This window comes from Balaenoptera ricei, chromosome 4 (assembly GCF_028023285.1).
Source record: "Balaenoptera ricei isolate mBalRic1 chromosome 4, mBalRic1.hap2, whole genome shotgun sequence".
Classification (NCBI taxonomy): domain Eukaryota; kingdom Metazoa; phylum Chordata; class Mammalia; order Artiodactyla; family Balaenopteridae; genus Balaenoptera; species Balaenoptera ricei.
The window spans coordinates 40,027,346-40,053,840 of record NC_082642.1 but is presented as its reverse complement, the minus strand read 5'-3'; the positions used below and the strand labels follow the sequence as shown (position 1 = coordinate 40,053,840).

The following is a 26,495-nucleotide window of genomic DNA, read 5'->3' as shown; positions in this document are numbered from 1 at the left end:
ATGACCTTGGTGCCTAGAAAGGGAAAGTCATCTTCCGAGGAGTACCGGGCTGTTGTGGGTGTGTGGGTGGGTGGGCACCTTCAGACGGGGCCCCACGTTGGTCCTTATCTCAAAAAAGGGGGTCTTCTAAACAATCTCCTAGTGCATTCTGTGTTGGGGTTTGGCTTGTGTGTTTGTCTGGCTTCGTTTAAGTTTCGTCTCGTTTCCTTTCAAATAGTGAAAGCGGATGTGCCCTGTGCGTATGACAGGCCAGAAGTCAGGCTCCTCTCGTTAGCATAGAGGTCAAGGTAAATCTGGTAGGAGCCATCAAGACTTTCTGAGGCCTCCACAGGTGGACAATCCTTCCACCCATTTTGGTCACGTTAGCCTGTTTTTCTAGGGCTTTCCCCTTCTGCTTGCATAGCGCCCTGTGGATCCTTGGCGAGTGGTGGGGGGATCCCCATAGCCTTGACCCTCAGCTTAGCTTGAGTCCACAGGGTCCCACTCAGCGTGGCTTTCAGGGTGTGCCCACGGTTGTTCCAAATGCAGAGTCTTCCCCTGGCTTAGAGATTTTTCACGTGGCACAAGGACCAGCGCTGTGCCGGTACCATTGGTTTGCACCTCCATGGATTCGCCCCTGACACATTCCCCCTTTTCTCTCCCACAGGCCGACTCTCAAGACCATCTCGAAGGAGGAGGCTGGTTCTGAGGCTGAGTCAGAAGGACACCCTGCAAGCACTCTTTCAACAGAACCCCTACCCCGGGATAACGACCAGAGAACGGCTGGCACGAGAACTGGGCATTCCAGAAAGCAGGATTCAGGTACGTCCGTGTCTCTCGATCCATTCTCCCTCTCGGGGTCCATGTCCAGACGCAACTCGCCCTACGCCAGCTGGAGTCCTTGCCCTTGGGGCTTCCTCTTCTGGGTGCTCCAGACAGCAGGGACTCGAATCTTGGCAAGGAAGGTGGCTCCCTTTGGAAAACGTGGCCAGACTGAGCTGTGTGGCGAGAGGTCCATTCAAATGGGTGGTCAAGAATAAAGGGCGAGGGGCCAAGGAAGCAGGAGGGCCTGGTGGTGCCAGGGAGGTGTTCCCTTGATGGCTGGCCTCCGAGGAACTAGCCGTGCTGAAGACTTCCCTCTCTGGGCAGGTTGGAGAGGAGTCACCAAAGGCAGGCGCACCCTGCCTGCAATTTTACCAGGCGTTGCCAAATACTGATTGTCTTTCCCTATGGACACTTTTTCTTGGGGTGTCAAATTTTCCACACACCACCTTCAGAAACGTCTAAACACACACCCACACACACGCACACAAGCACAGTTCCACACTTCAATTCAGTCTCAGGGAATGAGTTAGCAAGCACACTGTTTCACTGTTGAAGAGAAGGACAGATAATTTGAGGATGTTGAGAGGGTACATAAGAGCTTCCTCACCTAAGAGTGATGGAATCATGTATTCCCTGAGAGGTTTTACACTCCTTGAATCACTTGCTTGGACTCTGAGTGCAAGTTGCGATTCATAAACTATCGAAGTTGATGTGGAAAGCTCTCAAGAAATTCTGTCACGTCAGAGTACCTTTGAAATTCGTGAAGTTGAGAGAAGTGTTAAAATGTTTGTTTTCCCTTCGGTCAGAAATCTTTTTAACAAGTGAAGTGTGTTCTGGATTGAATTGTGTTCCCTCAAATGCGTATGCTGAACGTCTACACCACTGTGTGAATCTACTGGGGGGCCTCTCAGAGGTGGTCCTGGATTTTGATAAAGAGAATTCCTCAGGAAATGTGTCCATTGTTCTCTCTTTCTTCGGATTCAGAGAGACCACGCCCTCAGACCCTTAATCCAATTAAGAGCTTGCAACGCATTGGTGGATCTTGTACCGGTGGGGTGGCGGGGGTGGGGGCAGGGCTAGGAGTGAGCTATAAAATGGCTGATGGGAGTGTCCCAGGCTGTCACTTGCAGACTGACTGTCTCCGGGAAGGAGGCATCGTTGTGCTGCTGGAGCACCAGATGGAAAATCTTGTGGACCTTGTTTGCAGAGACGTGGAGGCTGCTTCTCTCGACTGGGGAGATGAGTGTCCACTTCAGTTCGACATCTTTCCCAAACTCCACTCTCCTCAGCCAAGTGCCACTGGTGTTGATGCCCACTGGGGGTCCCCTCGACCTGAGGAGCCGTCCCCGCCATCCCAGATGGTTTGGTGCAGTCAGCGCGGTGACTTGACTCCAGTGTCAGCAGGGCTGGCTTGTGCCCAGAAACTTCTCCTGCCTTGGAGGTTACCGTTTGTGGTGGGGGCCGGACTTCAGAATGTGGGGAACACCTGCTACATGAATGCAGCGCTGCAGTGTCTGACCCACACACCACCCCTGGCCAGCTCGATGCTGTCCCAGCAGCACTCAACAATCTGTCCTAACCAGACCTTCTGCATGCTGTGTGCTATGCAAACTCACATTACCCGAGCCCTTCTTCATCCTGGAGAGGTGATCCGGCCCCGGAAGGATCTGGTCGCTAGCTTCCACAGACACAAGCAGGAAGATGCCCACGAGTTTCTGATGTTCACTCTGGATGCCATGCAGCAAGCATGCTTGAGTGCGCACGAGCGGTTAGGCCATCCCTCCGAGGGCACCACCCTCGTCCATCGAATCTTTGGCGGGTCTTGGAGATGTCAGATCCAGTGTCTCCACTGCCTCGGGGTTTCAGACACTCTCGACCCTTACCTGGACATCACCCTGGATATCACGGCAGCTCAGAGTGTGGTACAAGCTTTGAACGAGTTGGTGAAGCCCGAGAAGCTGGACGGCGAAAATGCCTATCATTGCAGTGTTTGTCTCAAGAAGGTGCCTGCCACCAAGAGGTTGACTTTGCACAGTGCCTCCCAGGTCCTCATCGTTGTGCTGAAACGGTTCACAGAGGTCACAGGAGTCAAAATGGTTCAGAAAGTGCACTATCCCGAGTGCCTCGACTTGCGACCGTACGTGTCTGAGCAGAAGGCAGGGCCACTAGATTATGCGCTCTATGCTGTGCTGGTGCACGCCGGGTGGAGTGGTCACCAAGGACACTACTTTTGTTATGTCAAAGCTGGAAACGGCCAGTGGTATAAAGTGGACGATGCCATGGTAACAGCCTGTGATGTGACTTCTGCCCTGAGCCAAAGTGCCTATGTCCTCTTTTACATCCAGAATAGTGCACTGGAAGGAGACAGTGGGGGAGTGTCACCAGGAGAGGCACGGACACCCCTGGGGGCTGAGCCCACATGCACCATGGCGGCCCACAGGGAGCCTGAAAGAGATGTCAGCATCGGAGTTCCTGGGTCGGAGGAGCCCCTGGAGGGAACAGACGTTCAAGAAGTCAGCTTAGAGCAGTGGAGACGCCTCCAGGCACCCAACCGACCTAAGCCTGAGTTCAACCTCAGGAAGATCGAGTCTGCCTTGCCTGCCGATGCAGTCGTGATTCACCCATCGAACTATGAAGGTGGGATGAGCACAAAGCTGTGTGAGCAAGAGAACTACCAGTTCAACCGTGCCAGCGGGGACACTGCACCCCAGAGGCCAATAAACATCGGCAGCAACATCCCTTGTCTCAGCAGGAGAGCCAGAGCCTCCAAGAAAAAGAACAAGAAGAAGCAGAGGTCTGTGGGTGCACTGCAGAAAGGTCTGATGCACATCCTTGCAGACACCCACACATCCAACTGACAAACCTAGAGTCACACAGAGGAAAGAGTTTGTGTCACAAGTGTGGCTACTCTAGCCTTGCAGAACCCAGAGGAGACCCTCTGTGGTGGGAGCCAGGCTTCAGAATGTGGGGAACACCTGCTACATGAATGCAGCGTTGCAGTGTCTGACCCACACACCACCCCTGGCCAGCTCGATGCTGTCCCAGCAGCACTCAACAATCTGTCCGAACCAGACCTTCTGCATGTTGTGTGCTATGCAAACTCACATTACCCAAGTCCTCCTTCATCCTGGAGAAGTGATCCGGCCCTGGAAGGGCCTGGTCATTAGCTTCCACAGACACAAGCAGGAAGGTGCCCACAAGTTTCTGATATTCACTCTGGATGCCATGCAGCAAGCATGCTTGAGTGTGCACGAGCTGTTAGGCCATCCCTCCGAGGGCACCACTCTCATCCGTTGAACCGTTGGCGGATCTTGGAGATCTCAGATCCAATGTCTCCACTGCCTCGGGGTTTTGGACACTCTCAACCCTTACCTGGATATCACGGCAGCTCAGAGTGTGGTGCAAGCTTTGAACGAGTTGGTGAAGCCCAAGAAGCTGGATGGCAAAAATGCCTATCATTGCAGTGTTTGTCTCAAGAAGGTGCCTGCCACCAAGATGCTTGTTGGGGGCGCCCTGGTGGCGTAGTTGTTAAGGATCTGCCTGCCAATGCAGGTGACATGGGTTGAGTCCTGGTCCAGGAAGATCCCACATTCTGTGGAACAACTAATATCCTGCACAGGAACTACTGAGCCTGTGCTCTAGAACCTCTGAGCTACATCTACTGAGACCGTGAGCCACAACTACTGAAGCCCGTGCACCTAGAGCCTGTGCTCCACAACCAGAGAAGCCACCGCAATAAGAAGTCTGTGCACCACAACAAGGAGTAGCCCCCACTAGCCACAACTAGAGGAAGTCCACATGCAGCAATGAAGACACAACGCAGCCAAAAATAAATAATGAATAAATAAATAAGTTAATTAATTAATTAATTAATTAATTAAAAAAATAAGAGTAGAGTGGAAATTCAGGAAGTTGAGTGAAGTGTTAAAATGTTTGTTTTCCTTTGGACAGAAATCTTTTTAACAAGTGAAATGTGTTGTGAACTGAATTGTGTGCCCCCAAATTTGTATGCTGAACGTCTACACCCCCATGTGAATCTATTTGGGAGCCTCTCAGAGGCATTCCTGGAGTTTGATAAGAGAATTCCTCAGTAAAGAGTCCATTCTTCTCTCTCGGGGTTGAGAGTGACCACACCCTCAGACCCTTAATCCAATTAAGAGTGGGTGACACAATGGTGGAAACCCATATCATGCTTCGGCACACACACATGCAAGCACTGTGCTGTCTCACGACAGAAATAGAGTCCTATGTCAAATGGTACTTAGCAAAGTGACATGTCAAATTGTTAGTCAATCTAAATCCATTTTAAGTAACTGAGTAACTTGGTGTGAATAGGAAGCTACGGCATTCATCAGACTTTGGTGGCAAATGTCTGAAATTTTTGAAACTGGCTAAAGGGCCAAACCCTGTGTTTTGCAAAATTTCAGCAGTTCCCTGTCTTGACACAAGTTTTGTGGACTCTGTGTAGTTCTTCCCATGTAAATCATGGTGGTAAACATTCCCATGTCTTTGCTTGTTATATTTTAATGAACATTATTCTAAAGCTTTCTTTTAAAATTTTTATTCAGTATAAATAAAATTCTACCAAAAAAGTCATACTGTACATGGTCTTTATTTCTCAGCCTTGAAAGATCATCTTAACATTCATTTTTAGTCATCGAAGCTCATGTAACTGAGAGGAAAGGGGTGATTGGGAGGACCTAAGGCTTTTTCAAATCTCAGGCCCTTCCAGATCTACTGGTGAGTAAATGCACATCATGCCTTCAACCAGCAGCTCTTCTGTCCTTGGGATACAGAGTTCTGCAGAGTCTCTTGCTTTTCTTCAAGAGCATAGGTCTGCTTGGATTAGGGACCCATGCTAAAGGACTCACCTTAAACTAATCACATATGTAACTACCCTATGGCCATATACAATTGCATTCTGATGAAATAAATGTTAGGGCTTCAACATATGAATTTAAGGGAGGGGAACACAGTTCAGTTTATAAAAGTTGGTTCATTCTTTTCATATTTTTATATCTTAAAAACTTATTTTTCTTTTTTATTAAATAAAGGAATAATATCCATGAATTAATGGGGACAAAGACAAGATTGTTTGAGGTGAGGGGAAATGTTTATTAATGGATATGCCTTCAAAACTGGATTTTAAAAATGAAAGGGAAGCTATTGGAAATAAAAGGATTTCAAAATTTTAACCTTCTCCAAAAAATCAAATTTAAGGTTGGGCGATACCAAAGCTTATTTAAATGCTAAGAGGATGGTTCAGAGACAGGGAGTAGTTTCAAATAGAGTATACATCGTTTTACAACCCAGACAATTCAATATCAAAAAACTAAGCAACTCAATTTTAAAAATGAGAAGAGGATATGAACAGACATTTTCACAAAGGAGAAATACGCATGGCAACAGGCACATGAAAAGGTGCTCAGCAACACTACACATCAAGAAATACGAATCCAAAAATCCAAAATGAGATATCACCATGCACCAGACTAAATACCTTCATTAAAATTTCTACAAATAGAAAAATTTTCCAGGATATGGAGAAAAAAAGAACACTACTACACTGTTGGGGAGAATGCAAATTGGTGCAGTACTATGGAAAAGACTATGGAGGTTCCTAAAAAAAATTTTAATTAACATAGAACTACTATATGATCCAACAATTCCACTCCTGGTTATATATCTGAAGAAAATGGAAACACTATTTTGAAAAGATACATGCACCCCAATATTCATAACAATATTATTTACAATAGCCAAGACATGGAAGCAACCTATGTGTCCATCAACAGATGAATGGATAAATGACTAGTGGTGTATATATACAATGGAATATAACTCTGCCATGAGAAAAACAATGAAACTTTGCCATTGTTGACAACATGGATGGACTTGGAGAGTCTTATGTTTCAGGAAATACATCAGGCCAAAAAAAAGAAAAAAAAGACAAAATGTGTAAAATCATTTAAAAAAATGAAACAAAGAAATGAAATAAGAACACAGAAACAGTCTCACAGATATAGAAAACAAAAAAGTGTTTACCATAGGGGAGAGGGAAGGGGGAGAGGGACAAATAAGAAACATGAGATGAAGAGATACTAACTACTATACATACAAATGGGGGAAAAACTTAGTTACATGGGGCTTCCCTGGTGGTACAGTGGTTAAGAATCCACCTGCCAATGCAGGGGACACTGAAGCCCACACGCCTAGAGCCCGTGCTCCACAACAAGAGAAGCCACCGCAATAAGAAGCCTGTGCACCACAACAAAGAGTAGCCCCCGCTCTCAGCAACTAGAGAAAACCAGCATGCAGCAGCAAAGATCCAATGCAGCCAAAAATTAAATAAATGAATAAATAAATAAAATTTAAAAATAAACTTAGCTACAAGGATAAATTGTATGACACAAAACATATAGGCAATATTTCATTATAACTTTAAGTGGAGTATAATGTTTAAAATAATTGAACCACTAGCTGTACACCTGAAACTAATATTGTAAATCATCCAGACTTAAAAAAATAAAACTAGAATAAGGTGTAATTGTTTTAAAGGATAACATAAATTCTGACACAACAGGAGAGAATAGGAAAAAACACAGATGCAGAAAAAATTACCTAGCTGAGATGAAAAGCAATTTATTTCCTTGTATGAGGGAGAGGGACAAAGTAATAAATGACAGTAAGTAAATATTATTTTAAATCTTGTGATGGAAAGTACCTACATCCAAAATTATGTTTCATTTGTGTAATAGTTTACATATAATCTGATGAATGTGAGAGAAAAGTTGAGTCCATGGATATTGGGGGAAATGCCAAAGGTTTTAAATTATATATATATATATATATATTTACTTGAAGTATAGTTGATTTACATTCTAGTAGTTTCAGATGGAATGCTCCTTTAACAATGAGCATGGGAGACAGAATCAAGATGTTTGATGTCAGAGGATTGCCAGGTGTTTTAGGAGAAATAACCAAAATGTCCTCAGTCAGATGCAACAAAATATTTGGTCTTCTGGTGGAATTATGACCACCTGGGAATCAGGAATTCTCAGCTGAAAGAGCCTATCTCCACAACCATGAGAATTCCACTCCCATGTATGAATCGACTGATCGCTTAAAGTGTATATGAGGATGAACTCACATCCATGCACTATGGTGTCCAGCATGGTGCCCAGCACACAGTGCCCCCTAACCCACCTAAGAGAGCATAGTAGATGCTCCATGCAAATTTCATGAAGGAATGAAGGCCTGTTGTTTCTCAGATACTGCCTTGCTTGGAACCTGCTGCCTTCTCCCTTCTTGTCTTTGCTAGGGAAGGCTCAGCACACAATGGGATCTTTCTGAGACACAGTGGTGATGTCCCTGGAAACAAGCTGGTTGGCACTAAGGCACAGGCTGCACTCCTCTTGCTCTTTCTCTTAGTGCTGGCTGATGGACGTCTGGAGACCAGCTCCACCATCACTGGGAAGTTGGTTGAAACTGTAAATCCGTGGGTCCATCCAACCTGGCAGAATCCTCTTTTCTGAGCATGGATCCCTGGACATCCAAGAGACTGTACTTCTCTGAAGCTGCAGGTGCCTAGTTTCACCTTATTATTAGGAGGATGAACTTACTAAATTAAAAACATATATATCAAATGGACTGGTGGTGTTTAGAAATCCAAATACCTGTGCAATATTGTCTTATTCTGTGGATTTATTAACAGTAAAAGACATTTTAGAAGCACAACTTTACAGTGATACTGAAGAACAAAATTTACGGGTTTCTGTAATGCACTTCCACAGAAACAAGACCTTTGTCGTCTATAAAACAAAACGATTGTCTCAGGACAGGGCACCTCTTAAAAGACACAGAGTGCCCCCCTCCCTCCTCCAGCGCAGATTAATTTCGTAGCTCCTCACGTATATTAAATCCTTATGCCAATTTTCCCACTCAGTTTACCACCAAGTTCACTGCATCAAAACCATTTCCCATGCCAGTTCCATTAGTTCCATATTACAAGCACTGGCTATGTCCATCATTAGAAGAGGCTGTGTTGGGGGTCTGTCTCCTGGGGCTCCACAGGGCTCCTCCCACCACTCCTGCCCCAGAGCCGGGTAAGCCTGGTTCATCAGACACGGCCTGCCCCATGTGCTTCCCCTGCCTCAGTCTGAGAGCCCCTTCCAGGTCCCTTGAGCCTGAAAGCCAAGTCGGAGCTGCTCTGTGAGCTTCTCACTCTAGTCCAAGTGCTTAAACTCACCTAAGAGGACACAGGACAATCCATGTCCTCCAGAGTCCCTGAAGGGCAGGTAGGAGGGCTCTGGAGGAAAAGGGTTGTTGTCTCAGGGGCTGGAGGAAGGGAGCTCTTCTGAACCTGGAGCCCCACCATCCATTGCCCTATCTAGTAAAGACCGTCCTAGGGGCCACCCTGAAGATGGTTGGCTGGTGCAGGATGGGGCACCAGACTGGCCTGGGCAAGCGACCCCCAATTCTGTCAGCCCACTCCTCCCAGTGCTGTGGCTTCCTTCCTCAGAGTCTCCTTGTGGATTGGGACCCCAAGGCTTCCATGTCGGCTTTCCTGGCCTGCAAAACAGACCATGGTAAGTGGATGTGCCTCAAGGTCCTGTCCCACTAGGGAGAGCAATGACTCGGACCCAGGTTTATTCCATGTTTTCGGGTGGGGGAAGTACTGAAGTGCTGTGACCTTGGCCAAGACGGCCCCTTCCCTCGTCTCAGAGCCATCGACCCACTCCAGGGTCTACCAGGCTTCCCCACTAATGGTTCTGTTGTTTTCATTCCTGCCATGGGCCCGAGTTCCCAGAGGTGCCCTCTTCTCTCCCCCGCTGCACCAGTGATTCTCTCAGAGTAGAATGAGCCCCTTCCCCCGTGTAGACCGAGGAGGATACGGATCCCTTGCCGGTTTCTCTCCCGGTTGCCGATCCTTGCCTGGAGACAGCTGTGCACCTGGTGCAGAGGTGGAGAGACACAGCACCTCTAGGTCACAATCCACCACGTTATGCTAACCCTTCCTCACCACTGTCTGTGCCCCTTTCTTCAGTCTTGTGAGAGGATCTTGGGCTCTGATGATCCCACAGCCCTCTTGGTTCTCCTTCCCTTGATTTGACCCAAGGGCCAGGGAAGTAGAGCCCCATCTTGGCCCTTCACAGGGCAGCTCCCATGCTCACTCGCTGTGGCCCAAGGACCCTCCGGGCCTCGCACGCACCTGCGATCAGTGAATCAGCAGGAATCACAGTCAGCTTTCAAAGGGGAACTTGAGGATGGCTTCGAGCCTCTGCTTACCCTGGGATCTTCCTCCCCGCTGTGGAGAGCCCTCTGTCACACTGGTCCCCACAGTCCTGACATCACATTCTCACATATAGGGGTCTGTGGAGCTGATTCTGCTTTTGACCTGCCATCTGCCTTATCTTCTTGAAGCTTTCGGTCAGTCTTCCTCAGATATTCATTTTAGAGATCCTGAATCACATGAAAAGGAAAATTATGTCACATAGAGAGACAGACCAGAGAGATGTCCCTCCTGCACCTTCTTCTCCAAGCGGAGGTGATGGGGCCTCTGTGACCACGCATCAAACCAATAGGACTTTCTTCTTTACACAAAGTGTTGTCTCAGGATGAGACATTGACCATCTGCTGCCAAGATGACGTATTGTATTATAATCATCAAACTTGCCAAGAGACTAGAACTTAATTTTTCCAAACACAGTAAAGAAATAATAATAATAAATACTGCTACAATAGCAATCATGGTATAATATGTAAATGTATCAAATCACCATGCTGTACACCTTAAGGTCAAATAATATTATATGTTACAAGAAAAAGAAGAAATGCAAAAAGTACCATCAATATCAAAACCGATCAAGCAGAAGAAATTTTCTGTGAGTTAGAAGACAGTAAGATGAAAACATCCACTCAAGAGAGAACAAAGAGAAAAAGAGTGCAGAATGACTGTGTGATCTGTAAGATAAAATCGAAAGAAACATTCTGTGAATCATGGAGTCTTAGAAGGAAAAGAGACAGAAGGCTTATTTAAAGAAAAAGTGGCTGAGAACTTTCCAAATCAGGGGAGAAATTTGGATATCCAAGTTCATGAGCTCATAAGGCACCAGACAAACACCATTAAAAAAAAAAATCTTCTCCAAAACACATTATAGTTAAACTGCCAACAATCAAAAACAAAGAATCTTTTTTTTTTTTAAGCAAAGGCTTCTTTTAAAAACTTTTCATGTATTGATTTCGTTATTTAATTTTTTGGCTGTGCCACGTGTTAGTTGCAGCACACAGGATCTTTGTTGAGGCACGCAGGATACTTTGTTGCAGTGCGCAGGCTCTTCGTTGTGCTGCACGGGCTTCTCTCTAGTTGTGACACGTTCTCTTCTCTCTAGTTGTGGGGTGCAGGCTTCTCTCTAGTTGTGGGTTGTAGGTTTTCTCTCTCTAGTTGTGGCGTACAGGCTCCAGGGCACCTGGGCTCTGTAGTTGTGGCACACGGGCTCTCTAGTTGAGGAGCACGAGCTCAGTAGTTGTGGCCCGTGGGCTTAGTTGCCTCACAGCATGTGGGATCTTAGTTTCCCAGCCAGGGACTGAACCTGCGTCCCCTGCACTGGAAGGTGGTTCTTAACCCCTGGACCACCAGGGAAGTCCCCAAAGAATCTTAAAAGCAGCAAGAGGAGAGAAACTTATAAATTACAGGAGAGCCCTCATAAGGTTATCAGTTGATTTCTCAGCAGAAACCTCATAGGCAAAGAGAGAACAGAATAATACATTCAAATTGCTCAGTGAAAAAACAAATGTGCCAACCAAGAATATTGTCTCTCTTAAGTGAAGAGCAGTTATAATAATTTTAATGGATAAGCAATATACAGAGAGGTGAATTATAACACCATATACAAAAATTCATGGAGGGGTGTAAAAGAGTAAATTTTTTGTATGTGATGGAAGTTGAATTGTTATCAACATAAAATAGAGTGTTGTATCTATAAGATGTTTTCCATGAGCCTCATGGAACCACAAAGCAAAAACTTATAGCACATTCAGAAAATAAAAAGAGAAGGAAATCATAACATACCACTACAGAATATCACTAATACACAAAGAAAGGCAGCAAAAGAGGAAGAAAGGAACAAGAAACAGCAAAACATCCAGAAAGCAATAAGATGGGATTTGTAAGTCCTTACCTATCAACAATTGCTGTAAACATTAACATATTAAATTTTGTAGTCAAAAGTCATAGTGGCTAGACAGATAAAAATACATGATATGCAGTCTATCAGAGACTCACTTCAGTATTAAAAAAAGAAATAGGCTCAAAGCAAAGCTTTGGAACAAGATATTCCATACAAGTGGAAACGAAAAGAAAGCAGTGGTAGCTAGAGTTACACCAGACAAAATAGACTTTAAGTCAAAAGGTGCAACAAGGAAAAAAAAAATAAGATCATTATATAATGATAACATTGTCAATTCATCAAGAAGACAACGATCATAAATTAATACCCACCCAACAGTGGAGGACTTTAGTATGTTAAGCAAGTACTAACAGATTTGAAGAGAGAAATAGACAATCCAAAAAAAAAAATGTGTAGGGATCTCTCATACCCAACTTTCAACAATGAATCCAGAAAGAAAATCAATAAAGCAGTACTGAACTGGAATTATACATTAGAGAAAATGACTTAGACTAAAATAGAACAGTCCATCCAACGGAAGCAGAATACACATATTCTTCTCAAATGCACATTAGACATTCTCCAGGACAGATCATGTGATGGGTCACTAAACAAATCTTTGCAAATTTAAGAAGACTGATATCATACTAAGTATTTTTTTCAACCACAATGGTAAGAAACTAGAAATGAACAACAAGACAGAATCTGGAAAATTTACAAATGCATGGAAATTAAACAACATGATCCTAAAGAATCAATGGGCCAAAAAAGATTTAAAAAAAAAAAAAAAGTCTGAATCACGAAGAAATAAAACAATCTGAACGGACCAAATTACTATTAAGGAGATTGAACCAGTTCTCCAAAACCTCTCAACATATATATATATATATCAGGATTAGATGGCTTCACTGGTGAGTTCTAACAAACTTAAAGAAGAATTAAATCTGATTGTTTTTAATTGGGTAAACCTTATAAATCTATTTGTGGATGATACACTTTGTATTTTATAAATAAACTAGGGGAGATATACATACAATGATATAAAATAAGTTAGAGCTATTGGTCCTGAATCTTTGATTTCTTTGAAAATATTTATCATTTGAGTTGAGCTATATTTCAGGAATTTAACACAATTGAACATACATCAATAATATGATCCTTGTAAATTTTTTTGAAAATACAAAGAAGTGACAAAGAAAAGTATGTCTGTTACATGAGTGTGGAGTATAATGGAAATTTTGAAGAACAAGGCTTCACTGATTACAACTTCCACTTGAAAAGCCAACATCTTTAAGAAACAAAGGTGACAATGTTCATTTTCCAAAGCAAACTACAAACAAAGGAAAACTAAGAAGAAATGGAAGTTTCCAGATTTATCGTGATGGTTTATGCACATTCTCAGTGAATCACAGCAAACCCTTACTAAAGATATAAGAAATATATGAACTTCATAGTGGAGGAATCTTGCAGAAAGCATCTGAACCAGTGAACATTAGGTGTAATGGAACAAATGATTATCAGGTGACTGAAACTCACAAGACACATTATCACTGCTGTGGTATTCTGGGCAAAAATAATTTAGAAAATTATGATCTGAAACTATCAAGAAAAAATGTCAGTTTTACACGAATTTCAGTCCACATATACCTCCCATGTTCTCTAACTCTAATAGTGTATTTAAATAGTAAGTCATTCTTATCAATACAGAGAGCAAGTCTCTCCAAATTATTTTTTTTTCAGAACTTTGAGTTATCTGGACCACTAACACCATCCCATTTAAAAGTGCATTTTCTTAATCCTGTTGTGATAATTTGACATTGAATTCAGATGAGCATTAATCATTCCACTTTCCCCTTCTTTACTAATATTTCAATATGTGAAATTATCCCATAGGGAATTTTGCATATTAATGCCTTCCCATGTTGATCTTTCACGAAGGGAATCATTTCAATAGTTGAATGTCATTAATTCATGGTGAGAATTCTCCATGCTCCGTAGGGAGCCTGGATGCAGACAATGGGGAAAAGGCTCTGGAACACAGGCGAGAAGTATGACTGAGCTGACTTTGGCTGACTTTGGCTATCATAAGAAGGAAAAATAAGTAGTTGAAAACAACCTTGCTAGGCAAGAACATTAGAAATACAAAACTAAATGCTTGCAGGTTCGCAATCCATGACATTTCAGGAGGAAAAGCAGACACAGCCTCTGACCCAGGACAGGACATTTACCTAAGAAGCTGCCATTTCCTCCTCTCCTTCCTCCTGCTCTGGGTCATTTTCTCATTAATATCGTGTTGACGAACTACATCAGCATCTTGAAAATACGCCTCCAGCACCGTCAGCACAGCTCCTTCACCTCTTCCCACAACACCAACAGGCAAAGGGACCTTGATATGTTAAATTCCCAACTTTTTTTTTAATTTTATTGGAGTATAGCTGATTTACAACGTTGTGTTAGTTTCAGGTGTACAGCAAAGTGATTCAGTTATACATATACATATATCCACTCTTTTTCAGATTCTTTTCCAAGATAGGCCATTACAGAGTACTGAGTAGAGTTCCCTGTGCTATACAGTAGGTCCTTATTAGTTATCTATTTTATATATAGTAGTGTGTATATGTCAATCCCCATCTCCCAATGTTATCTCTCCCCCCCTTACCTCCTGGTAACCATAAGTTTATTTTCTACATCTATAACTCTATCCACCAGTCAGAATGGTCATCATCAAAAATTCTACAAACAATAAATGCTGGAGAGGGTATGAAGAAAAGGGAACCCTCCTATACTGTTTGTGGGAACATAAAGTGGTACAGCCACTATGGAGAACAGTATGAAGCTTCCTTAAAAAAATTTAAAATAAAGCTACCATATGATCCAGCAATCCCAATCCTGGCCATGTATCCATAGAAAACTGTAATTCAGAAAGATACATGCACCCCAATGTTCATTGCAGCACTACTTATAATAGCTAAGACATAGAAGCAACCTAAGTGTCCATCAAGAGAGGAATGGATAAAGATGATGTAGTACACATATACAATGGAATATTCCTCAGCCATAAAAAATGAATGAAATAATGCCATTTGCAGCAACATGGATGGACCTAGAGATTGTCATACTGAGTGAAGGAAGTCAGACAGAGAAAGACAAATATCATGATATGCTTACATGTGGAATCTTTAAAAATGATACAAATGCCAACATTTTGAAAAAGAGAGATTCAGGAACAATGAGCTCCTGCATGGAGAACAAGCTGTGAGCTTTTTCTTTCCTGTCTACACATGCTCCTCCCTCACACAGATGTCCAAAACTTCTGATACAGCATAGTAAGTGGGCTACACTGCCCTGCCCCTTCCAATTCCATGTAGAGCAGACACTGATGCCTCTCCAAAGGCAAAGGGGCCAAAGACCAGAAGCAACTCTCACTGATTACCCAGCAGTCCTCGTGCTTAAAGCTGGCTTAAACCTAGAATCACCTGGAGTTAAAACAACACAGATGCTCCCACCCAAATCAACAGACAGACTCTGTGGGGAGGGCACAGGTGATGTTATATCTAAATATTTATTATGTAATACTAATGGGAAACTGCATGGGAACAACAGAGCAAACATTTCTGAAGCTTTAAAGTGCGCACAAAGTTGGGGGGGGATCAGGGCCCCACTCTAAGTTATGATCCTCCTGTGGGTCCCATGAAATGGCATCTTTAACAAGTTTTTTGTTGGTGCAGATGTTACTCCCTCAGACCCGTATTCAGTAGCACTGAGCTAGAGCTATCAGGCATAGCACACCTGAGACCACTGCATAGCGTGAAGGTTTCAGGTAACAACTTGCAAAAGTGCAGGCACCCTGGGCCTAATTCCTAGGGGCTGAGTTCCTCCTGGAATAGGTGTGGCCTTGCTGTTGCCTAGAGTAGATGCTGCTGGCTTGGTGGAAATTGCATGGTGGGTTTAGGGTTGTGCGAGGGGTCACCCCTAGAAATCTACCCAATGATACCCTTAGTCCAACTACTAGAGTGCCGCAGGCCAAGCAACTAACTGAGCAGGGACACAGCCCCATCCACCAGCATTCAGGCTACCTTAAGACCCTCTCAAGCCCACAGCTGCTCCTGGACTTGGCCTCCAACCACCAGAAGCCCCAGGACCAGGCTCCACACACACCAGAGCACAGGAACTAGATCCAGGGCCCCCAGGACACTCCAGCCAGAGACACTGGTTCCCAACTCCACCCACCAGTGGGCAGGCACCAGCCCCAGAATCCCTGGTCCCTCCCACAAGTGAGACTGCTTTAGCCTCGGGACCAGCCTCACCCATCAGCAGGTGGTCACCATCCAGGGACTGGTGGGCGATTGGTCCTACACAACAGTAAACCTGCTCTAGCCTTGGGACCAGCCTCACAAAAAAAGAGTCAGACACCAGTCCCAGAAATAACTCTGTCTAACAACCTGTGGAAGCAGCCCACTTTCTAGAAGGCCAGAAAAAGTCCTAAGACTGGCTGGGCCCTGGCGCCAACCACCACTGAGCCTGCTCAAGCTTCACAACCAGCCCCACCTACCAGTGGACAGAGAGCAGTCCTAGGACAGCCACAGCCCAGCAGCCCACTGACCCAGCCAAACGCCAGCAGGCAAAGACCATCTATGGACTCGGCTGGGTCCTGACCCTGCACATCAGAATGCCAACACAAGATTCAGGACGCCCCAGACCCTGCAGCCAGCTGTGTCCAGAACAGTGGTCTGACACCAGCTCTGGTTCTCCTGGGCCCTGCAAGCAGAACCCAGGACCTGGCTCTGCCAGCAAGTGGGCCAGGATAGCCCCAGGACTTGGCTTTACACACCAGTGGTTGGGCACCAGCCCTGGTATCTCCTGGACCCCATCTCCACCCACAAGTGAGCCAACGCTAGTCTCGATGTCACCCAAGGTTGTCCAACCAGCTGCCTCATTATCCTCTCCCATCAAGCAGCACTGACAGCCTCCAAGCAAGGCAGAGCCTGGCAAACAGCCAGACTGGGGGCAGCCAAGCCTACTAGACCACCCACAGTAGTCAGCCCACCACAACAGAAGAGCCCAGGCAGCCCACATAGGGGGTACACCTAGAGCATATAGTTCTAGTGACCAGGGGAGAGTAGGCAGCTGGAACACATAGGACATCTCCTACAAAAGGCCACTTCTCCAAGGTCAGGAAATGTAACTAACCTACCAGATACATAGCAATAAAAACAGCAAGTTAAGAAAAATGAGATGACAGAGAAACACTATACAGATGATGGAACAAGACAACCCAGAGGAAGATCTAAATGAAGTGGAAATAGCCAATCTACTCAAGAAAGTGTTCAAGGTAATGATTGTAAAGATAATCAAAGAACTTAGGAGAAAAATGGACAACCAGAGCAAGAAGTTAGAAGTTTGTGGGGTTTTTTGTCTTTTATTGAATTTGTTACAATATTGCTTTTATTTTGTGTTTTGGTTTTTTGGCTGCTAGGCATGTGGGAACTTAGCTCCCTGACCAGGGATTGAACCCGCACCCCCTGCATTGGAAGGCAAAGTCTTAACCACTGGACAATGAGAGAAGTCCCTTAGAAGCTTTTTTAAAAGGTGATCTAGGGTCTTCCCTGGTGGCACAGTGGTTAAGAATCTGCCTGCCAATGCAGGGGACATGGGTTCAAGCCCTGGTCCAGGAAGATCCCGCATGCCTTGGAGCAACTAAGCCCGTGTGCCACAACTACTGAGTCTACGCTCTAGAGCCCATGAGCCACAACTACTGAGCCTGTGTGCTACAACTACTGAAGCCTGCGTGCCTAGAGCCCATGTTTGGCAACAAGAGAAGCCACCACAATGAGAAGCCTGCGCACCGCAACAAAGAGTAACCCCTGCTCGCCGCAACTAGAGAAAGCCCACGCACAGCAACGAAGACCCAACGCAGCCAAAAATAAATAAATATACTTATAAAAAAGGTGATCTTAAAGGACAACCAAACAGAGATGAGGAATACAATAACTGAAATGAAAAATACACTAAAAGGAAACAACTGTGGATAAAATGATACAGAGGAACAAATCAGAAAACTGGAGGACAGAGTACTAGAAATCACTGAATATGAACAGAAAAAAAAATAGGATAAAAAGAATTGAGGACAGTTTAACAGACCTCTGAAACAACATCAAATGTACTAACATTTGCGGTCCCAGAAGGAAAACGGAAAGGGAAAGGGGCAGAGAACATACTTAAAGACATAAAAGCTGAAAACTTCAGCTCAGAAAACAGACACCCAAGTCCAGTAGACACAGTAAGCCCCAAACAGGATCAACCCAAAGAGGACCACTCCAAGACTCATAATTAAAATGGCAAAAAATTAAAGATATAAACTATTAAAAGGTGCAAAGGTAAAGCAATAAGTTACATACGTGGGAACTTGCATAAGGTTATCACCTGACTTTTCAGGATAAACTCTGCAAGCCAGAAGGAATGGCATGGTATATTTAAAGTGATAAAAGGGAGAATCCTATAACCAAATTTACTTTACCCAGCAAGGCTCTCCTTCAAATTTTTTTTTAACATTTTAAAAAATTTATTTAATATTTATTTTTGGTTGCATTTGGTCTTTGTTGTTGTACACGGGTTTTCTCTAGTTGCAGCAAGTGGGAGCTACTCTTCGGCGCAGTATGCGGTCTTCTCATTGTGGTGGCTTCTATTGTTGTGGAGCACAGGCTCTAAGTGCGTGGGCTTCAGTAGTTGTGGCACATGGGCTCGGTAGTTGTGGCTCACAGGCTCCAGAGCACAGGCTCAGTATTTGTGGTGCACAGGCTTAGTTGCTCCAAGGCATGCGGGATCTTCCTGGACCAGGGCTCGAACCCGTGTCACCTGCATTGGCAGGAGGGTTCTTAACCACTGTGCCACCAGGGAAGCCCCCTCATTCAGATTTGATGGAGAGATCTAAAGTTTTACAGAAAAGCAAAACTGCTGCCAGTAGTTCCAGACCCAACCCTGTCCACCAGTGGTCAGCAGGCTGGAGGCTGAGTCCCCACTGTCCTTGGAGGACTCGGCTGGGGAAGGGGAGAAGAAGAAAGTGTCTAACTATTTTATTTTTATTTTATTTTATCTTATTTTATTTTACTTTATTTTTTTGCAAAATGTGATTTGGACAGGAAGGATATGTCCTACCCACAGACACTGCTTCTGTAAATTGCATCATGCAAGTGAGCTAATGTGGAGTGGGGCCTGCATCCCTCTGCAGGCTCTGGAAGAGTGAAGACACATTTCGTGCTCTCCTCCAGGAGGTGGTTGCCCCCAGGTCTCCTCTCAGAAGCCTCTCTCATTGCCCCCCGACCTTTTGCCCTGGGACACTTGCACCCCTCTGTGTCCCCTCTGGGAGCCTAAAGCACACCCAGCCCTGAGCAGGCGTCTGCCTGCTGAGTCTTGTCAGTATCCGTCCCAGGACCAGGCACCAAGCTGGGCTTTGCAGATGCTTCCTGTGGAGTGACAGGCACTGACAGACAGAAGCACGTGTGACAAGGTGGAGCTATTTTACCTATGAAACACAGTCCACTCTCAACTAACTGGCACTGACTGGCCAGGAGGTGGGGGTTTCTCTTATGAGTCACTGGGTGGATGGCTAGGGAGCTTCTCATGGGCTTCTCTCATTTCTGCAGGCTGAGACCCCTGAGCACTGGCCCAGGGAGAAGCAAGAAGATTTGGTTTTATGTTGAAGTTGAAGCAGAAGACATTGAAAGAGGCATGTAAGCATTTCACAGAATGGATCTCTGTAGATGTCGTTTGCATAACAAGTGCCTAAATCATCAAAAATAGGGGGGAAAAACTACACTTGAGGACAAGCAGAGGTACCCTAGAAGCAAAGGCCTTTCAGCACGTATTTCAAGTTCATGACAATGCCCTTGAGTTTGGGGTTCTTGAAAGGTGATGGGAAGGAAGTGGGAAACAGCCTTGGGTCAATTGGGGGTTGGGGCTGATCCACACCTTGGGGGGCCTAAAATGTAGAACTATATAGTTTTGGGTGACTTTTTTAAAGAGAAAGAACCCAGAATTACGTTGGGATCAAAGAAGGGGCTGAACAAGTGAGGGCCTTGTGGTTTCAGCCTCCATAGCTTCCCAGGAAACCCGCCTCTGATGATGAGTCAAACCCAGGGATTTAGTAAGAAAACTTTGCCTGCGTGTCTGCTCTGCCCCAGTAGATTGTGTGACCTTGATCCGGAACCTCTCCCTCAGATGGTGCATTGTACACAATGGGCTGTATGACATTGACCTGGCCACCTCTCCTCTCTGCTTTCCCCCCCACCCCCACGATGGTGCATTTGACGGCCCTGTACATGTGTAAGAACAGGACAGCGACAGCACTGAGGACTTCCTCTCCAGGGAGAGATGAAAGGTGTGAGGCTGTCTAGAGGCTGTACCAGATTTAATGCTGTTGTGACTCACACTCGCTTTAAGCTACTTCTTACCTGCTCAATGCGTCTCTTATTTTTGTTTCAAAGCTCATTGTGTATCATGCAAAGATACCAGTAACATGGGAAAACCTCCCATCTGATGGCAGCAGCCCTCCTCTCTGTTGGCTGCAGTCCCGCATCCCCAGCATGATCCCCACTATTCTGGCCTGGACTGTGTGTGTGCCCACGTGCCCATGGGTGCATGTGTGGGAGGGGCAGGCACATTCTTGGGGTTTCTCTTTCTGGAGTCCTCTGCCTTCCTTAGTTTCTGCTGAACACACTGACACACACAAGCCTTGCTGCCCAAGCTGGTGCCTTGCTGTGATGGCTTTGGTCCTAGCTCAACTGTGGCCCAACTCCATTAAAATCAATTCAGCTTCAGATCCAGCTTGACCCAAGGCCTCAAATTATGACATCATGAGTTACCTTATCTCTGATTTCCATGCTGGCCTTACTCTCTGGCCTGTTAGCTACATATAGTGGCCCTGGCAGCCCCCCAGAGGGGAGAGAACTTCTCATTCACAATAGTTCTGTTGTAAGTCCTGGCACAGGTTTCCTGGGACAAGGTCACATGTCCATCTGCAAACAGGTTGCTGAAACAAAGGAGATGAAATCTGTTGATTGGCTAGATTTAGGTTATATGCTCACCTTTTGATTCTGGTATTATAGAGGGTTAACTTCCCCAAACCACATGGACTAGGAAAGGCTGGCGGTGTGTGGGGGGGGCAGTCTTCACAGGAAAAAAGAGGTACTATTGCCATACGATGAGGAGAGAGAGGGCTGGAAGGAAAGGTAGTCACAGATGTCCACTACCCCACCCACGGCATTGGAGCAGCCTGGGATCTGAAGGGATGAGTTCAACCCACACCTAGTGGAAAACTGAACTCAGAACCCCTAAGAGCCACACATGCATCAGGAGTTATAGAGCCTGGAGTTGACGGCCAAATGGAGACAGGGCCTGAGGCAAGCAGAGCGGAAACAAGCACAGGCTGTCCTGCTGGGGCTGCTGTCCTAGGAGGCTGAGGTCTGGGCAGAGACACAGGTGCCCAGGGGCTGGGTCTGTATAGAGCCCAGACACCGACAGGAAAGAGCAGGCAGGATGAGGAGCTCTGGGGGAGTCCTCCAGGGAGCTTCTTAGAAATGCAGCATCTCAGGCCTGACTCCAGACCTCCCGTATCAGAATCTGAATTATAATCAGATCCCCAGATGGTTCATATACACTGCTCATCTAAAGACTCATCTCTTGTCTCATAGCCCTCACATTCAGGGGTGGTGGAATTTATGTTAGGTCGTCAGTCAGCCTTTCTGGAGTGCAGTGTGGCCATGTTTATGAAGAAGCCTTAAACGTACTCATGCTCTATCATAGAGCCAATATTTCTACTTCTGAGACATTACTGAACAATATCACCAGAGGCAGGGACAAAGAATGTTATGCACGGAGATGTTCATTGCAGTACTATTTATAATCAGAAACTATTGCATATCCACAAATAGGAAAGAATGAAGTCAAGTATGGCACCATATACACATTGACTGTTACGTTACCACTTGAAATATTGTTTTAAAAGTAATCTATAGGGAATGGGCAAGGAATATAGTGATAAACAAGACAGACACAGTGTCTGCCCTCTTGGAGTTGACATGCTATGGGGGAAGACAGACAATAAGTAAGTGGACAAATGTGACAAGTACACAGAAGGAAGAAGAGGTAATGTGGTAGAGAACCATGGGTGAGTTGGGGAGGTTACTTAGATGGGGAAACAGGGAAAACCTGCTCTAGGAGCTGGCATTTAAAATGAAATCCAAAAGTCGAGCAGGAGCCAGCCAAACGAACAGCCAGGAAAAGACCTTCCAGGCAAGGGGAACAGGAATTGCCAGGATGCTGGGCTAGAGGAGCTTGGCTGTGAGAGGGAAGTAATGGAAGACGTGTGGCTGGAGCAGGATAAGCCAGAGGAAGCTGGAAGCTGAGGAGGCTGAAGAAGTGAGCAGAGCCAGACCCCTCAGCACTCCTGGGCTGTGAGTGAAGTTTGAGTCTTGTTCCAAGGGCTGAGTGTTGCAAGAGTACATGGAGAAAGGGAATCATATCCGTAAGATGGCAGAATAGGAGGTTCCAGCCCTCATTCCCCCATAAAAACACTGATGATTTGACAACAATCTACAGACAAAAATACCTGTGTGAGAGCTCTGAAGTCCAGTTGAGAGGTTCTAGCACCCCAGTGAACCACAAAATGCAAGATCAGCCACACTGAAAGGATAGAAAGAACAGTGTCACTTTGCCTGCATCACCCCTCCCCCAGGCTGATAAAACTCAGAATGAAGAGAGATCAGCCAGCCCACGATTTCTCCCACAGGATAAAGAGAGAACAGGTGAGGGTCTTGCCCCCCAGCCTTTTGGGGCAATGTCTAAAAGCTCCGCTTATCTTGATGCATCCAGAACACTGAAGAAATCAGCATGGTTGGATTCTCTGGGAGCTGCTAAGAACAAAGAAAAGGGTGGAGGCTCATAGCAACCAACATATACACCCCCAAAGCAACAATTCCCCAAAGATGGTGCCCCACACACTCCCACAGATGGCACATGAACCTCAGCAACCAGTGAAGATCTCAGCAACCAACTTGGCTCTGCAGGATTGGAAGAAGGTACACCACCATGAGACTGCTCCTTCAGGAGGGAGGGACAGAGTGGGATTGAGCTCTTTGTCCTGGCACCTCAGTGCACTGCCCTATGGAAAAGGGGTGGGTGATGCCTGACACTCGACATGGCTCTGTGGGGTAGAGAAAAGGCACAAAATTATAAGACATGCCTTTCAGAAGGGAGGGATGGAAGTGGTACTTGAACCCAATGCCCTGGCCTAGCAGGGCACACCCTAGAGAAAAGGAATAGGCAGCTCTCAGCACCTTACACAGCTCTGTGGGATCAGGGGAAGGCACACAATCCTACAACTAGCTCCCCAAGGAGGCATGAGAGGAGTAGAGTGGGCACCTCTATACAAAATGTTTGATAGATTCCCAGAATCTCTAGCCAGGTGAAGGTCCTTCCCTTTCCAAGCCAGTACATAAGGACTAGAAGGGATGGCTACTTCTTCAAATGTGCAGAAGCAACACAGGGTAAAATGATCACAAATAATCAGGGAAACATGACATCACCAAAGGAACAAAACAAAGTTCCAGTAACTGACCCCAAAGAAATGGAGATCTGTGAATTGCCTAACAAAGAATTCAAAATAATCATCCTAAAGAAGCTCATTGAGCTATAAGAGAATGCAGACAAACTAGACAAAATCAGAAAAAGCAATACATGATCACAATGAGAAGTTCAACAAAGAGATAGAAACCATAAAAAAGAACCAAAACATAAATTCTGGAGCAAAGAACACAATGACTGCACTGAAAATTTTCAAGAGAGAGCTTCAATTGCAGACTTGATCAAGCAGAAGAAAGATTCAGTGAACTTGACAGCAGGTTATTTGAAATGCTCTACTCAGAGGAGCAAAAGTATAAAAGAATGAAAAAAAGTGAATAAAGCCCACAGGACTCATAGGACACAGTCAAGAAAAACAATATAACATAATGATGGCTAACTTTTTCCTAAGTCTGGGGAAGGAAAAGGACACCTAGATTCATAAAGCCCAGAAGACCTCAAATAGGTTGAAACTAAAAAAGGTCTACACTAAGGCACACTAAAATTAAATTGTCAAAAGTTAAAGAGAGAATGTTGAAACAGCAAAAGAAAAATGATTCATTATGTAAAATGAAACTCCATTAAGATTATCAGCAGAAATTTTAGCACAAACCTTGAAGTCCAGGAGAGAGTAGGATGATACATTCAAAATGCTGAGGAAAAATCTGCCAACCAAGAATACTATGCCTGGTAAAACTGTCCTTTAAAAATGAAGGGGAGGGCTTCCCTGGTGGCACAGTGGTTGAGAATCTGCCTGCCAATGCAGGGGACACTGGTATGAGCCCTGGTCTGGGAAGATCCCACATGCCACGGAGCAACTGGACCTGCGAGCCACAACTACTGAGCCTGCATGTCTGGAACCTGTGCCCTGTAACGAGAGGCCATGACAGTGAAAGGCCTGCGCACCGCGATGAAGAGTGGCCCCCGCTTGCCACAACTAGAGAAAGCCCTCGCATAGAAACGAAGACCCAACACAGCCAAACAAAAGAAATAAATAAAATAAATGAATAAATAAGTCAGGAGCTCTTTAGGAAAAAAAAAAATGAAGGAGGGGTAGACTTCCCCAGACAAACAAAAATTGAGGGAGTTTGTTACCATTAGGCCTGCCTTACAAGAAGTGCTGAAGGGAGTTTGTCAAGTTGAAACAAAAGGATACTAAAGAACAAGACAAAAGCATAAGAAAGTATAATTTTTACTGGTAAATATATAGACAAATAAAGAACAATGAAATACTGTAATGGTGGTACACAAATCGCTTTTATCCCTAGCTGAAAAGTTAAAAGACAAAAGTATTAAGAATAACTATAACTACAATAATCAGTCAATAATTACTTTGAATTTAAATGGATTAAACTCACTAATTGAAAGACATTGAGTGACTGAATGGATAAAACAAGAAGCTACAACCATATGCTGTGTACAAGAGACTCACTATAGCCTTAAGAACACTCAAAGGTTGAAAGTAAAGGGATATAAAACGATATTCCATACAAATGGTAACCAAAGAAAGCAGGAGTGGCTATATTTTTATGAGACAAAATAGACTTTGAATCAAAAACTGCTACAGGGGATAAAGAAGATCATTATGTAATGATACAAAAGTTTATTCAACAGGAAGATACAACAATTATCTATGCACCCATCCACTCCAGGGTATATATCTGAAAAATAGCAAAAACACTAATTCTAAAAGACACATGCATCCCAGTGTTCACAGCAGCGTCATTTACAATTGCCAAGATATAGAAGCAATCTAAGTGGCCAACAGAAGAATGGATAAAGAAGGTGTGGTATATATATATATATATATACAATGGAATACTACTCAGCCATAAAAAAAGAATGAAATTTTGCCATTTGCAGCAACATGGATGAACTTGGAAAGCATAATGCTAAGTGAAATAAGTCAGACAGAGAAAGACAAATACTATATGAAATCACTTATATGTGGAATCTATAAAATACAACAAAACTAGTGAATATAACAAAAAAGAAGTAGACTCACAGATATAGAGAACAAACTTGTGGTTACCAGTTGGGGGGGGCAATATTGGCATAGGAGAGTGAGAGGTACAAACTATTGGTTGTAAGATAAGCACAAGGATGTATTGTACAATATGGGAAATATAGCCAATATTTTGTAATAACTAAAAATGGAAAGTAACGTTTAAAAATGTTTTAAATTAAAAAAAAATTTTTAATACAAATAAATAAAACAAGAAGTTTGGGATTGGGCTTCCCTGGTGGCGCAGTGGTTGAGAGTCTGCCTGCCAATGCAGGGGACGCGGGTTCGAGCCCTGGTCTGGGAAGATCCCACATGCCGCGGAGCAACTCGGCCCGTGAGCCACAATTGCTGAGCCTGCGCGTCTGGAGCCTGTGCTCGGCAACGAGAGGCCGCGATAGTGAGAGGCCCGCACACCGCGATGTGCTCGGCAACGAGAGGCCACGATAGTGAGAGGCCCGCACACCGCGATGAAGAGTGGCCCCCGCTTGCCACAACTAGAGAAGGCCCTCGCACAGAAACGAAGACCCAACACAGCCATACCATACATACATACATACATAAATAAAAAGAATGTAAGCAGACAAGAATAGCATTAAAAAATAAAAAATAATTTAAAAAAAAAAAAAAAAGAAGTTTGGGATTAACATATACACTACTAAAAATAGGTAAACAACAAGGACCTACTGTATAGCACAGGGAACTATATTCAATATTTTGTAATAACCTATAATGGAAAAGAATCTGACAAAGAATATATATATGTGTATATATACATATATACATATCCATATATGTATATATGTATCACTTTGCTGTAAACCTGAAACTAACACATTGTAAATTAACTATACTTCCATTTTTAAAATGGTTATAAAAACTATATATATATATACATATGCATC

The 26,495-nt window shown here is 44.5% G+C and overlaps 1 protein-coding gene across 1 annotated transcript; it reads left to right on the top strand.

Moving 5' to 3' along the window:
- On the top strand, nt 1-4,329 carry LOC132364334 (ubiquitin carboxyl-terminal hydrolase 17-like protein 6). The gene is made up of 4 exons (XM_059919949.1): nt 1-58; nt 647-801; nt 1,935-3,621; nt 4,193-4,329. Exons 1-4 carry the CDS (start codon nt 1-3, stop codon nt 4,327-4,329), a joined length of 2,037 nt encoding a protein of 678 aa, XP_059775932.1.
- The last annotated feature ends 22,166 nt before the right edge of the window (nt 4,330-26,495 follow it).